Here is a 15,702-nt window from a genome sequence, read left to right as displayed (position 1 = left end):
ACAGTATATGAAAAACAGGTTATTAGCCTATGCCGTGTGGTTGATGTCCAGTGTTGCTAGCTGGGCAGATAAACATAATCATGTTTGGCTTGGTCCCCTCAAAGTTGCGTTGGATTTTCTCTTCAGCATAAAGGTTTAGAGACCCATCTATCACTGTTTTCCATGTTTGTATAGTTAGTTTCTGGAGTAAATATAGGCTATAATCTGTGTGTTTACATTCTAGCTGTTTTAAAAAATGGCGGGTGCTGGTGTTCCGCGTGCGTTCGGTCAATCAGCGTACACTAACGTCACGGGTAGTTCCTATAGTGCTGGTTTAGACCCTACTCTGAAGTAGGACCTAAATTAGTTCCTCCAAACGGAGTTCCTAGAACTAAAATCGTTCCTAGTTCCTGCGGTGCGAACACGCCGACATCCGGGTACTTTAGCCAATAGTTTTAGGAACTGTGAAAAGGTTCCTCCGGTCGGAAAGCGGAATGATAGAAGAAATAAGAAAGAATGTAACATTTTAAGGTTTTATTAAAATGGGCAAGTGAAATAAATAGTAAAGTCTTCTTCGATTTTATTAGAGAAACGGGTTTGGTGAATAGATTGTAAAACTCTGTTCCACACTCCGGAGCAGAAGGTGGCGGTAATGCACCTATTTAAGTTGGTTGCCAGCCGCCATTAAAAATCAAAAAGAAGAAGAAGAAGAAGACTCAAATCCTAATCCTCAATAAAGGCTAAAGGAATAAGGTTGTTAACAGGTTGTACATATTTCCCGTTGATCTCTATTTCAGCTACTCTGACACTCTGACCAAGAAAGTCTTCAATAATTTAGCAATGGGCCATAAAGCATGGGGGAGTCGGGGGACCAAGACCATAACTACAGTATAATTATCCAAATTACCTTGATTTTGCGGCCATTTCTGGCAAACTGGTAGATTTGGCAAATAATTTCCACACACACACACACACACAAAAACTGGTCCACAATTGATCTGCAAGGACCTGGCCACGTCTCCATCTCCACTCAAATATTATCAAAATATTAGAATCTGCAAAGATGACTTGGGGTAAAGAAGCATCTCGCTGCCCCATAAGGAGCAAAATTAGGAGTAACAGGATCCAAATCATCAGCTCTAGAAGACCAGACACTTGGTTCTTTGATACTTCACAGCTTGTTTACCTTTTAAGATCCAATAATAGCGCCTAAGATGACCATAAACTCAGTCTTCTCCAGGATGACCCAACCTAAAATCTACATAAACAACCAAAACTTGAGTGATAACTTGAAGCCATGAAGAAAAGTTCACAAGGTCATAAGGTTTTCCTAGTAGAGTGGTTCTGCTATGCCAGATATAGTTAGTAACTTGTTCAGGGGGAGTTTACTCAATAGTTGTTTACTCAATTCTGCTGCTCCTTCACCTTGGCCTCAAGACTGTACATGCCTGCCAAGGTATGGATGAGAACTGCTAAGCCACTGAAGGCTTGTGAATCACCAGTTTTAATGGTTGGAAGACTCATGATATCAGCAATTTTCCTCAGGACAAGTTGATTTAGCTGACCATATTTCTGCCGGAGGGCTGCCCATGCTGTACTAAACGGCAGAGAATGGTTAGAATAAGCCAAAGCTAAATTGCGTGCTGAATCTAATTTGAAATGGTCTAGGAGAATATGGAACTTATACTGCTCAATCTCATCCGGTGGTAATAAATTCTCCAGAGCCATCTTTAACATTATGAATTGTTTAGAATCCTCTTTACAAAAATATTTTAAGGAAGGGCCTCCAATTTGGGAAAATCTTGGAGGATAGCTCTTGACTCCAATCCTGCTTGAGAGCTTGAAATAGGCAAATAATAATAATAATAATAATAATTAATAATAATTTCAAATGTCAAACTTCAAATGAACTGAAGACTGAGAAACACAAGGTATAGGATCATTTTATAGCATTTTCTGTTGTTGTAAAGTAGGTCTCAGAGACAAAGGACAAGGTGAACTGGGCATTACAGATTGAAGTGATGAAGACTGAACATCTTGAACAGTAGTTTGGGCTACCTTTAGACCAGTCAAAACATTTTCTGATATTGCAACTTGACTTTATTGCTGAACACGATTAGTCATATTTTAAGTTTGAATAGCCAAGGGAAGTATGGTTGGACTACAGATCTAACAAAAATAGAAAAAATAAGTATACATCAAGTTCATTTTATTAAGCAGCCTAGGCCTATATTTTGGCCTAAGTAAAGTTCAATTCTATTTTAGTATACTTTATATATAGTAAGTGTATTAATATTAATGTACTAGAATTATACTTGTAAGTAGCCTACTGTTTCAATTCTGCTTGGGACTAAATTGGCCCTCTTTTTAGTGTATAAAAGTAAACATTTTAAGTGTAACAGTAGTAAACTAGTTTACAACCGTTTTTTGTTTGTACTGCAACTATACTAATACTACCTACTATACTAATACTAAGTGAACTTATAGGTAGTTTATACCTGTAGCACATTTTATGAAAGCACACTTTGAAGTATACTTTCAGTAAACTACTAGTAGTTTTAGTAGTTTTATACTGCAAGTATACTTGTAAGTTTTGAACATCAAATCATATCTATAGTTTACTATATATATTTTTCTCTTTAAGCCTATAAGTCAAAGACGTCCGTGTTGGATTCAGAACGATGATCAAAACAGATGGAGTAGATCAAGTCCATCAACACTACCAAAGCTTCACAGTCGTTAACCCTACCTGGGTTGACATTTCATTCAGCAACGTTAGGCAGTTTTAAATTTGCATGCTGTTTAATGTTTGATGATCGTGTTATTTTACATTTGCGTAAGCAATCTTCAATAACTTGTTTCTGTTTATTCTTCATCTGTGTTTTGATCCGGAGATTATGTACTCTTTTAGAAGATGCGTAATAGCGCCCCCTACAGTGAAAACAGAATGAATAGGCGTATGAATAGGCAATATTTGGGTCTTTTTCGAATCTTTCCCCTAATGGGATTCTTCGGGGCTTTTTTTCCCCTTACTCTGGACATATTGAGGATACAAAATCAGTTGAGTTTGCTTCTGTTGCAATTTGTTCAAGGTTGAATTCCATTTTGGCTTAAAATGACTGGACTATAAGGAAATAAAGTCTGCTCTGCCCTTTTTTGTAAAGTGCATCAGTATTGGCAGACCAGTCTATTTTATTGTCAAGATGTAGCCCCAGGTACTTGTATGTACTGACAGTCTCCACATTCACCCCATCAATAGTGACAGGCAGCACGGGAGTGGCAAGCCTCCTGAAGTCCACCACCATTTCCTTAGTCTTAGTGGTGTTCAGCTGCAGCTGGTTAGCCCTATACACCATCCCACAAAGGATTGATTGGTTTGTTTGTTCTATTTAAGTCATGTGCTTCTTTCATTTCATTGTCAGTTCTCGTCATTATTATGTTCGATTGTTCTGTTCCTGTTTTTCCTGAGTGTTTTGTTTTAAGGTTTGTCAATCCTAATGATTTGCAACCATAATTTTTTTCCATTCTTTAACAAAGACACAATGTAATGTTTGCCTTATTTGACCCATACTTTTGACCAAAAATACAGCCCATAAGGTCTGGAACATTATACCTGCTTCCTGTGTAGCCAACAGCAAGAAAATGGAGACATCTAGTGGCTACATCCAAGTAAAAACAATAGATGCTAGTGAATACCAGGAGGAAATTACAAGATTAATCTTGATTATTTTATTCTAATGGCATCACTTGATAAAACAAATAATTAAGAAATAAATACAAATATGCACATGGTTGTGTGAAATAAAAAGGGTATTTATTTAAGTATAGTTTAATTTGTATTTGTGTTGTATCTTTATTACCACTGTATATTTTGCAATCTGATGGTTAAGCACTTTATTCAGCTTTAAAAAAAAAAGGTGTGTGCTATACAGGTAGGCCTAAACAAAATGTACTAAATATTAAAGAATGTTTTATAATACATTTTACAATTGATTTTGTCTTTAGTAGCTTACAATTACTATACAAAAGTAAATTTAATTTTAGATGTTATAATCAAATTTGTCATCCCTAAATTGAGCGACGGCCCCCTAGTGGGCGGGGACACCCATGACAACAAACCAGCCATTCCTCCAATCAAACACCTCGCTACGGCTCTCCGTGTGTGATGCTGACACGGTACTCGCTCATGATGACAGTGGATCTGTTGTCCGGTAGTAGCGCACAAAGAGGCCCAATAACCATTCGGTTAATGGCAAACCCTCTGCTAATACGAGGAAAAATAAGTCGGGTGACTGCCTTTTAAATAAGGAATTAAACCCTCAACGTCGGTTAATGTGTAGACGTCACAGCACGCACTCAAAAGCAACCTGACGCGCTCCTTTCCTGTAAGCTCGCGGATATTGAGGGAAAGAAAGACTGAAGGCATGAAACTCACCGGAGCTTACAACATTGTTTGGGACGGTGAGAGGCTTGCAGAGGGGAGGTAAAGAATGCAAGGTAAGGGCCTTTGTCCTAGATCTCTGGTGCACCTCTCATGTCAACAAGCGCATGCATTGTGTATTTTGGTTGTCCTATGAATAGACCATTTAACACAGTATTGCAAAATGTTATTTATTTTATCCGTGCATAAGATAGGCCTATATGTAATAACTTAATAAAATTCCCTGCCGCATTAAGTCTATTAATCCACTTTGGATAAAACCAGCTTTAGACTTGGATTTGTATCTTTGAGGATTTCCTGTGGTAAACATTCGATTTTGAACACTTTCATTAAATTAAAATATTAAGCCTAGCTGTTGTAATAGATAGTTTAGGTTATATATAAAATGGTTTCATAAAGTAGGCTATTTCATCCACCATACAAAGGGTTAGTCAACCTGAATGTCACTTGTCAACTTTGTCAAAATTAAAATTTTAAACAGTAGCAATATGGCAAATGGACTGGCAGCAGCAGAAGGTGCCTGATTCTTGGAAATGAGGGTAAGAACCAAGATTTGTCAGTCACGCAAGGTAACCAGTTTATAATCTATTCCTCAGATTTATCCTGCCAGCAGCTGAATCCTAAATAGAAAAGGGGCTTAGTGTATCAACATGCTTGAAGTGATTTTTGGAAGAACTAAATAATTAAATAATGTTATAATTCAGTTCACACAGTATTTAACCCTAATATGTAGAAATCTCATGGCACCTCAAGTATCCATTTAGCTTGTGTCATGGTGAAAAGTTAATTAATTAAATCACAAAAATGAATGAATTCTTTTAAAGGGATACTCCACGTTAAAATGAAAATTCTGTCATCATATACTCACCCTCATGTTGTTTCAAACCTGTATGAATTTCTTTCTTCTGCTGAACAGAAAGTAAGATATTTAGAAGAATGTCAGTAACCAGACAGTTTCTGGTCTCATTGACTTCCATAGTAGGAAAAATATATACTATGGAAGTCAATGAGACCAGAAACTGTCTAATTAAAGTAACTGTAAAATTAAACACTAAAAAATATTACATATGCACAAACCCACAAACATGCAGTGTGTTGTTAATTTAGTTAAATTGTTGTTAATTTAGTTAAATATTAACTTAAAATATCACGGGCTAGCCTAGCCTACTTCAAATAAATATTTCAGGTCAAATATGGTATAGGCCTAAAATTTCGACTGACAAAAAAGTTTGGGAATTCCTACTCTAGAGAGAATCATACATTTATTTGCCAGGTTTTCTGTGATTTGGCTGAAGGGGTAAATACCGTAAATTTGTCTAGTCGGGAAAATGTGAACAGGAAAGGAAATGCGCTTTCAGAGCTGTGGAAAATTTACGCAGTGCTCCAGACTGCGACCAAATGCAACCTTTGTTTTTCTGCAGGTGCGACTAAATTTTGTTAGAGGTCTGCACGTTGAAAAACTGATAAGAGCTGCCATTTCTGTTATATGAGAAACATCAAACGGCAAGGGAAACGAAAGCGGAACGAAACTGCGCTTCTCATTTGAACTGGTGCCACGGTCCGTTTATCAGCTCGGACCGATATAAGACAGCTCAGCGCGAGCTCAGAGAACACTCGCGCGCCGATCTCGCTCGATCACACAACCACTCACAGCGCTGGGAGATCCGGTGAGAAAGCATTTGAATTCGCCGCAGTATTAATAACGTTGCTGAAAAATATAAAGAGAAGCTATCAAATCACTACTCCGGCAAAGAATTATCTGTTATAAACCACAGATATCAGATCAAACAGCGCTGACATGGAAACCAAGAGAAACATGTGCCATGAACGAGCAAGTTATAGAAAACTTTACAATCCACAACATTCATTATGGATTTAAGGTTGTAGTGCTAACTGTAACCATGGTATTGTGGCAGAAATAGTCCATTGTTTTTACATTATTAATCTCGGGCTTCGTAACCTTTTGAGAGTGAATTTCAAGCCATTTACAATGCCTTTTAAGTGCTTTACACTTTTTCCAACACTTCAAATCTCTAAATAAAAATCAATTTTAATGTGAGGATTTATAAAACTAAAAGTTTAAAGATGATAGATGAAGTAAAACCAACACTGTGTGGCAAACAAACACTTTTATTTAAAAAAAGACATGAAATTACCACTATAACCAGTAGATGGTGGAGCCCCTATTGACTTGTAAGCCATTTCCATTCCCTAATAAATGGAATAAATGGAAAAGTAGGAAAAGTCTTTTTGTATTTCACACAGAAAAGTAAAGAGCGCTCCTTTTATAATCCCTTATTCAGTATGATTCTATCTATAGTACAACAATGGTATATTTAATAAGAGTAAAATATTTAAATTAAATAAAAAATTAAATTAGGTTTTTGCATGTTACTACTGTTGCTAATAAAAGTTAGTTTGATCTGCATCTCAATTCAAGCAGTTAAATTTCCAATAAATAAACATGTAATATTATTAGTAACTGCACTTATTAATGCAAAACCATAGAAATATGATTAAATTACATTTATGATTAAAAATCCCCCCAACACCACCAAATCAGGTGTTAGTGCCACCATCTGTAGAACTTAGTGGCACCAGAGCTACTGCTCTCAAATGTTAGTCTGGAGCCCTGGAATGTAATAATTGCAATTATTAAATAATAGAATAGATTTTTTGTCATTTCTTAATGCAAATTAGTAGTATATTAGGATCTTTTAAATCTCTGAAAATGAATGCAATCAAATTAATGTAACCAATATTTGTATTCTAGCCTTGCAGTGACCAATGTGGTGAGGATCCCTGAGTGGTCACCATGAAAGGAGGAAATTCAAAGTGTGCTTTCTCCCTGGGCTTCCTGGTGGGCAGCTGTACATTGTACGTTTTCTTGAGACAGGTATGGTTTGAGGAGAGCTTCAGCTGGCAGCATGATGGCAAAAGCAACCTTTCTCCACTGGAGCCAGAGCAAAACACCCCCAACCTTACCTGGAGAGTGGAAGGATCTGCCCTGATCAACCTCAAGCATCCTCACCAGCCAGGTGCTACAGCGCCCTCTAGTGCATCATTTAGGAATGAGCGCAATATGATATAAAATACTGGGGGATTAAAGGGATAAATTCTGTCATCATTTACTCACCCTCAAGTTGTTCCAAACCTGTATGAATTTCTTTGTTCTGCTGAACACAAAGGGAGATATTTTGAAGAAAGTTTGTAGCCAGGCCGCTATGGGGCAACATTGACTTTCACAGGAGGAAAAGAAAATACTATGGAAGTCAATGATGCCCCAGAACTGTTTTCCTTTGTGTTCAACAGAACAAAGAAATGTATACAGGTTTGGAACAACCTGAGGGTGAGTAAATTATGACAGAATTTAAATATTTGGGAGAACTATCCCTTTAATAACTGGTTAAAGCTTTCACTTTCTAAACACTTCATTGAGATTTCAATTAGAAGATGTTGCATGAAAGTGTATTTTGTAGCCACGGTAATATGTTCAAAGTGCACCAATTAATTTTCAGTCTTAGACTTGCGCATTGGCATTACGCAAAGGTTTCTCAGTTAAAATGTTTCTCAGTTACTGATGCCATTGGATCCGCTGTCAGCCATGGTTGATTTATTATGCGAGTTAAAGTGTCTGATAAACAGGGGTGTAACTGAGTTACAGCGAGTATTAGGATGGACATGGGTCAATGACTTGACGCCTTGACGTTTTGTAAAACTTAATGATATAACTTGTTTAAGGCTAGATTTGTATCATATTTATTATTTATCCTGGACATTCTTATGTCATTGAACCTAATTTAATCTCATTATGTCTGCCCCCATGTAAAAAAAAATTTAATTAGACGCTTTAATTAGACTACTGATTAGTTATTGTACATAATATTTAACATATTTATAAAAAGGACTATTCTTTTATATATTTGTAAGACATTTTTGATTAGGGGAGAATTATAGAGTACGCCGAGAGTAGTCTCAGTTCAGTTATAAAGCAGTGTCTAATGAACAAAATGGTTTGTATTAAATTGCAACATAACTAGAATTTGCTTTAAATACACAGGAGAGGACAGTCACATTGCAGACGAGCTGTTTAGGAAAGTGCGTATCCTGTGCTGGGTGATGACAGGGCCTAGTAATCTACAGTCAAAGGCTCGGCATGTGAAGGCCACATGGAGTCGTCACTGTAACGTAGTTCTGTTCATGAGCTCTGAAGAAGATCGCAGCTTCCCCACAGTGGGCCTTGGCACAGGAGAAGGCCGTGACCAGCTGTACTGGAAGACTATTCGTGCCTTCCACTACGCTCTGAAGAACCACGTCGATGAGGCAGACTGGTTCCTCAAAGCAGACGATGACACGTTCGTAGTTGTGGACAACTTGCGCTGGATCCTGTCAAACTACACGGCAGAGCAGCCCATATACTTTGGCAAGAGGTTCAAGCCGTACGCCAAGCAGGGCTACATGAGCGGTGGTGCAGGTTATGTTCTCAGCAAAGAGGCCCTAAAAAGGTTTGTGGAGGGTTTTAACACTAAAGTGTGCACTCATACAACCCCAGTGGAGGATCTAGCGATGGGTCAGTGCCTGGAGAAAATGGGGGTGGTGGCAGGAGACTCCAGGGACACATTGCACCGGGAAACCTTCCATCCTTTCATTCCTGAACACCATCTTACCGGAAAGTTCTCCAAGACTTTCTGGTACTGGAATTACTGCTTCTACCCAATTGTAGAAGTAAGTCACACACTTTTCTTTTTTTCTAAACACTTATACTAGCGTTCAAACATTTGGGGTCGGTAAGATTTAAGAAGAAGTAAGTCTGTTATGTTCACCAAGCTGCATTTTGTTGAGTAAAACAGCTAAAACAGTAATATTTTGAAATGTTATTCCAATTCAAAATAGATGATTTATATTTGAATATATTTTAAAATGTCATTTATTTCTGTAATGCAAAGCTGAATTTTCAGCATCATTACTCCATTCTTCAGTGTCACATGATCCATCATTTACTCACCCTCATGTCGTTCCAAACCCGTAAGACTTTCGTTCACCTTCGGAACACAAATTAAGATCTTTTTGATGAAATCTGAGTGATTTTTGTCTCTCCATAGACAGCTAAGCAACTGAAACTTTGACACTTCAAAGAGATGGTTAAATGAATCCATATGAATTGAGCGGTTTAGTGCACATTTTCTGAAGAGACTCAAGGCTTTTATTGACATAAACATTGATCAGCAAACATAAACAGAAGCTCAACCGAACCTGCTTGACACGCGAGATCAAACCTCATTGGTTCTTGCGGAAGCTCAAACGTGCTGCATAACACGAAAATGAACCCCATTGGTTCTCGCACGTCAAGCAAACATTCTTGAGCTTCCGTTGATCACCACTAATGTGAGCCGATGAATGTGATTAAAAGCCTAAATTCAATCTGTTCATTTGAAATAGAAATCTTTTTTAACATTATGAGTGTCTTTGTTGTCATTTTTAGTCAATTTAATGCATCCTTACTGAATTCAAATATTAATTTATAAAAAAAAAATAAAAAAAATATCTGTGTCCCCATTCTTCTGAATGGTAGTATAAGATAAAATATGTACTCATTGTCATTTTTGCCAAGATATTTTTAAGTGAGTACGTGACGTTAAGGCCAAGTATGGTAACTCATACTCAGAATTTGTCCTCTGCATTTAACCCATCCAATTTAGTGCACACACTTTATTGTGAGTAGTCAACACACACACACACACACACTGCAAACCGTGGACACACACACACACACAGCATGCACACACACAGAGCGGTGGACAGCCATTTGCTGCTGCGCCCGGTGAGCAATTGGGGGTTAGGTGCCTTGCTCAAGGGCACCTCAGTCGTGGGTATTGAGGGTGGAAGAGAGCGCTGTTCATTCATTCACCCACCTACGTTTTTCCTGCCGGTATTGAGAATCGATCTGGGTTACAAGTCTGACTCTCTAACCTTTAGTCCCCGACTGCCCTAACAAAAGGTCCTATTACATATGTACATATGAAAGCGCTATATACATCCCTCATTCTATTCTATTCTATTCTATTCTATTCTATTCTATTCTATTCTATTCTATTCTATTCTATTCTATTAATGTCCTTCGTGACACTCCTCTACATTCCACAGCTTCCGTTTCCCACACATAGCAAGCTAATTAGTTATTACTTTGTTTTTTTGTTTTTTACAGAAGTTAAACTTATTTTTTTGAAAAGCTTTTAGAACTTGAGTACCATCTGTGCCTGAGAGAAGAAAACACTTTAAGTGTCAAAAGGAATTTTCCATTCAAGATGTAGTATTTTGAGAATGAATAAAAATCAACAACATTGTTTGAGAAATATACATTGAAAATGAAATTACCTCATTTTAGCCCTTTCATTTTTTTAAATGCCACACTGAACTAGCAAGTCCTTCAGGTGATTGCAAGTGAAATCAACAATGGATAGGTTTGATGGGGACCGTATTTGTCGATAGTTTTTCTTTCATGTACATGATGATGTGATTCGTGACTAGACAGCTAATGACTAACAATAAAAACCCCAAGAAATAAACACAATTTTGTCTTGCCATGGGTATCAAAATGGCAAAACGGTATACTTAAACTTAACACAAAAATAGCAAGTATTTTTCTCTCTCAATATTAACACATCGTTTATATCTTATAGCTGTATTTGAATGTTTACAGATTGGCCCCATTGACTACTATTGAAAGTGCCACTCTGTTACCCAGATTTTTTTTTTTTTTAAGAAAAGGAGGGACAAGACTAAATGATTTTTTGTGGTATTTAAATGTTATGACACAAGTGCTGTCGATTGAGCTTAACTTGAAATGAACCCAGAATATTAATTTAATGCAATGCTCTTATGTATGTTTTTCCCCTGCAGGGCCCACAGTGCTGCTCTGACCTAGCAGTGTCTTTCCACTACGTAGACCCTGTGCTAATGTACACGCTTGAGTACTACACTTACCGTCTGAGACCCTATGGCTACCAACACCGCTACCAGCCTCCAGTGCCTGCTGTACTATCTTTGGCTTCCCAATCTGTGAAACCCACCACAGAAGCTCAGAGATTTGATGAACGTTTTAAAGAAAAGTCAGTTTCAGCTTATACCATGAATCCCAAAGCTGAGAACACAAAGACTACTGAAACAAGTCACAAAGTCACAAGAAACATAACGGACAGAAGCACAGCATGATTGTGAATAATACTGCAGAAAATATTGTGTTATGTAAATCTAACATCTAGCATTATTTCAACAATGAGACAAAAATTAAGAGCCAAATTTCATACAAGTAAATGATTCTTTTGAGTGTCTTTAGAATATCTTTACTTGGGAAGTTCAGTTGGCCTTTTTGGTGTGATCTTGTCTGTGACTATACTTTAATGAACTGTCACCTAAGGTACAATGCAATGGTTAGGATATACTGTGTTTGATGATCTACTTATATCCAAAGCACTAACATTCACTTGAAGTATTTAAGTATTAGGCTTGCTTCTGGGACACAATTATGTTTTCTTTATAGTTATAACACATATAGGTTTGATATACATAATTTTATATGCAGCGGCATGCAGCTGGCAATGAGAAAGCATCAGTGTTTTGCAAATGTTGCAAATTATTGCTATGTAAAAAAATTTGTTTGGTTGAAGTCACTACATTTTATGCGTTATTGAACGTTTAAGTAATAAAACATTGTGAGATCAGATAGATAGTATTTTTATTTACAAAAATCATGTTTTATACATTAAACAGCAAAAAATAACTTAATAAAATCAATCGAAAGGCATGGGATGTTAGTGGAGATTTAAATTCGATCATTTATAATGATAAATGTATCATTTGCAGTACAATAAAACAAATCACACCATAGGAAATCATGTTTATTTGATTCATTTTATATAAATATTTAATTTTGCTCTATCACTTTTGTAAAATAAATGATTTTGCTCCAAAGAAATGTCTTGAAAAGAAGCTGTCATGACAGGGTGGTACAGACGATTAACTGGATATGAAATAATTCATTTGCCTATAACCCACGACGAAACCTGCAACAAATTGAAAAAAATATTTATTTATTTTTATAGCAGAGACGATATAAGAAAAGGCATAACAGACATGCTACATAAGAACAAATGCTGTGGTGTTAGGAAGATACATGTTGTAATATCTTCAGAAAGCCTGCAAGTGGCAGAACAGCCTCACTGAAGTAGCCTAGGCTACTCACCTCAGTTTGCATTTGTTGAAGAATATGCCTCCTCCGCTTGTTTCTGGATACCCTTTCCTCAATGGACGCCCCGTTTCTGTCAACACAAATACAGTAAGTCTGAGAGACTTGATAGACTGATGAATTTCTTACAGCGTTAGCGATAATATTTGGCCACTTCGTCATAATGTAACCCACGCCACGCGGTAGGCTACAATAAACACAAAACTATTGGATTCATCAGAATCAGATTAAAATCTAAGTCCTTATGATCAATTAGTTCAAACAATATACTCAAGAGTCATTTGTTCATTAACCAATTGACACTTCTCGCGGTGTATGTTTTTGATTCCTCAAAAGAACATTAGCCTACTTTTCATTTCGAAAAGGAATTCGCTGAAAGTAGACACACACACACACACACCACTGATTACAGCGGCGCACTCAGCATGATTTCAATGACAATTATTTAACAAACGAACGAAATCAATAGGCTACTCTAACTGGAGATGTGTCTTTGTATTTGGTAGCCTACATCCGTGCCGCCAGATGTGTCAAAAAGTGGTGGGGACAATATCGACCCAGGCAAAAAGTATTGTGGACATGTCCCACCCGCAAATTACGCATGTGTCAAGCTATTTTCCACAAACATAAGTGAATTTAAGAGAAAGGCTTTTACCAGGGTCAGCGCTTCGTCGACCCATGAGTCCAACAAAGATATCGTGCATTTCCCCTGAAAGACAACATATATTCAGTTTTCTTAGATTGTTTTTAGTCTAACGTTACATTATGAAAGCACAAAAGGAAGACCAATGTCTTACTTTTACGTTGGGGTGGTAAATCATCCGTGTCTGGAAAATAATAAGATTCGTAAACATTAACTCGTCTCAAAGAATAATAAATTAAAGAGAAACTGCTAGAATAATACAACAAAGAAAATATTTGTTCACTCACCGGCGTTTCTGCGCCCCATTAATCCGACAAAACTGTCATAATCTATGTCATTATACCTCTTCAGCAAGTTATGAGCCGACAGCCGAAAACTTGGACTCTCCTGTGCATAAAATTACATTTTTATTTTAAAACTCGGCAAAACTATATATTTATAGTTATTAGATGATCACTATCTGCCACTTACGTTTGAATCTGATCTTAGAGATTCTGACTGCTGACAGCTCGATTCACTCCATCGGGTTTCCAGCACCAAAACCAAGAACAGTAACACTAGTCCACGGTACATCTTTACAGATCAGTCTGAGGAGAAAATATTACAGGATGCTACATTTCATTGCGTCCTTTTCATTTGTTAAACTCAGTAACATTTACATCAAAAATTAAAACAAAGTTTCCCCTCTCCAATCCCAATTGCAGCCATTCTTGATTGATTTGTTTAATCTCTTAACATTCAGTAGCCTATAATTTACCACTAAATCCATCAGGAGTGAAAAGCTTTGTTAAATAGATTTTAATTTTATTTTGTACAAATAATAATAAAAAACTTAAACAATAATGTAAAATTGTAGTTTGAAATAGGTAACATAAAGAACATTTTACATGAGTTGTACTTACCTGAGCTGAGGATAATGATCTGTGGAAACAGCGGAGGACAGTTTCTGGTCGAGGAGTTAAATCCTTTTGTGATGGACTATCAGACAAGAGACACAGATACAGGGATTCTCTCCTGTCTGATTGTTAAATGATAGCAACATGTGCGTAAGTCCAATCAGATGTCGCAGTGTAGGTGTGGTTTAAGGATTTTGTAGTCTGCATCAGCAATGACCATGCAATTGAGATCCTGACATCAGAGGCGTGAGACATTCCTTAAAAGGACAAACCATAGCCCCTTTTGTCAAAGCCCTACCATCAATTACTCAGATTTGAATTCTTGCAATTTTAATCTCATATCTGTAACTTTGCCAGTTTTTTTTTTTCCGTTCAAGGTTACTGAGTACCACCCTTGAAGGCAACCGCGTCTCCCCGCATGTGTGGGACATACTCCAGCATTTGCGTGAGAGCACATCTAAATGTCATGTTTGTTGACTCATTAAGATTATGCTGATATCTATCCAAATGCTACTTTTCTCTGCTAAGTAGGGCCTTATTGTCGTATTTTCCTCCTGACTGCCTAATTGGTGTTGTCACTGGCGGGAATGTAATCTCTCAAGGAAGCAATTACACAGATGGAGCGGTGGATGATGAGAACGGTGTCTCACGGACTCGGTGGACATCTTGAGGGGGCATCTAACTGGCCTGGCGACATGCAGGGTTGATTAGTGGGAACATCCATTAGTTGCTGCCCACACTCAGTATGCAGCATGCAAAGGGCAGCTGTGCTTTGAAGTTCCTTTTGGAGAACTGATTTGATCAGTTCATCAACAGAAGCCAATGATAGCAACAGCTCAGGCAGGCAGCACTAACCCACTTCCACATCAACATAATAAATCCTATGAGACTCCGACACATTCGTCAGTGTCATTATAATAGCTTTCGCAATCGTCATCTCTGACGTTATCTAAATGACAACTTTGGCATGTTGACCTTGTTGAGTGTGGAGAATGTACAACATTAAACCGGATTGACAATACCTTTTAAATTCCAATTTAAAATACACATTTAACTTGACATTCAAACATTGAATCATCAATGTGTACACACTGTGTATGTGTCAATGTGTATACATTGTGTATACATTGTGTATACATTGAATAACAAAGCAGAATTAAAATGAATTAAAATTAAGAGTAATTCATGGAAAATATATAAATGTGTGTGTCCAATTAGAATATTCTACCTATATTTTCCTCTGGTTAGGGGGATTTACACAAGTTCTTGCTCTAGAAACGCCAAGGCCATGGGTTCAATTCTGAGGGAATACATGAATTGAACATAAATGTATAGCTTGAATGCAATGTAATTTGCTTTGGATAAAAGCATATTCCAAATGCATAAATATAATATATAAATATAAAAATGTAGTGCACGATTACTGCCTTGAGAATGAGAATCAAAGACTGGGCTATTAATTTTGTGCTTAATTTTGTACTTTTGTCTTTAAACTATG

The 15,702-nt window shown here is 37.1% G+C and overlaps 2 protein-coding genes across 4 annotated transcripts; one reads left to right on the top strand and one right to left on the bottom strand.

Moving 5' to 3' along the window:
* The first annotated feature begins 4,119 nt into the window (after positions 1 to 4,119).
* Positions 4,120 to 12,309, top strand: c1galt1la (core 1 synthase, glycoprotein-N-acetylgalactosamine 3-beta-galactosyltransferase 1, like a). 3 transcript variants are annotated; one of them, XM_084428136.1, is made up of 4 exons: positions 4,120 to 4,476; positions 7,194 to 7,458; positions 8,481 to 9,145; positions 11,321 to 12,309. In XM_084428136.1, the coding sequence occupies exons 2-4, from the start codon at positions 7,236 to 7,238 to the stop codon at positions 11,630 to 11,632; spliced, it is 1,200 nt and encodes a 399-aa protein (XP_084284262.1). In that variant the 5' UTR covers positions 4,120 to 4,476; positions 7,194 to 7,235; the 3' UTR covers positions 11,633 to 12,309. The 3 variants fall into 3 exon arrangements, with proteins under 3 accessions (XP_084284262.1, XP_084284264.1, XP_084284263.1); XM_084428138.1 differs by having other exon boundaries at positions 4,150 to 4,476; positions 7,317 to 7,458; XM_084428137.1 differs by lacking the exon at positions 4,120 to 4,476 and adding an exon at positions 5,990 to 6,087.
* Positions 12,304 to 14,332, bottom strand: tac3a (tachykinin precursor 3a). Its single transcript, XM_084428139.1, has 7 exons — positions 14,211 to 14,332; positions 13,780 to 13,895; positions 13,596 to 13,695; positions 13,463 to 13,492; positions 13,321 to 13,374; positions 12,663 to 12,738; positions 12,304 to 12,483 (listed from the first exon to the last, which is right to left on the bottom strand). The coding sequence occupies exons 2-7, from the start codon at positions 13,879 to 13,881 to the stop codon at positions 12,465 to 12,467; spliced, it is 381 nt and encodes a 126-aa protein (XP_084284265.1). The 5' UTR covers positions 13,882 to 13,895; positions 14,211 to 14,332; the 3' UTR covers positions 12,304 to 12,464.
* Positions 14,333 to 15,702: the final 1,370 nt, after the last annotated feature.

Source organism: Rutilus rutilus, assembly GCF_951802725.1.
Source record: "Rutilus rutilus genome assembly, chromosome: 13".
Lineage (NCBI taxonomy): Eukaryota > Metazoa > Chordata > Actinopteri > Cypriniformes > Leuciscidae > Rutilus > Rutilus rutilus.
This window is presented reverse-complemented; position numbering and strand designations above follow the sequence as displayed.

Coding starts and splice junctions, on each gene's coding strand:
- c1galt1la (XM_084428136.1), top strand. CDS start 7,236: ATGAAAGGAGGAAATTCAAAGTGTGCTTTCTCCCTGGGCTTCCTGGTG. Junction 7,459..8,480: donor CAAGCATCCTCACCAGCCAG/GTGCTACAGCGC, acceptor TTAAATACACAG/GAGAGGACAGTCACATTGCA. Junction 9,146..11,320: donor GCTTCTACCCAATTGTAGAA/GTAAGTCACACA, acceptor TTTCCCCTGCAG/GGCCCACAGTGCTGCTCTGA.
- tac3a (XM_084428139.1), bottom strand. CDS start 13,881: ATGTACCGTGGACTAGTGTTACTGTTCTTGGTTTTGGTGCTGGAAACC. Junction 13,493..13,595: donor AATGGGGCGCAGAAACGCCG/GTGAGTGAACAA, acceptor ATTATTTTCCAG/ACACGGATGATTTACCACCC. Junction 12,739..13,320: donor TCGACGAAGCGCTGACCCTG/GTAAAAGCCTTT, acceptor TTGTGTTGACAG/AAACGGGGCGTCCATTGAGG.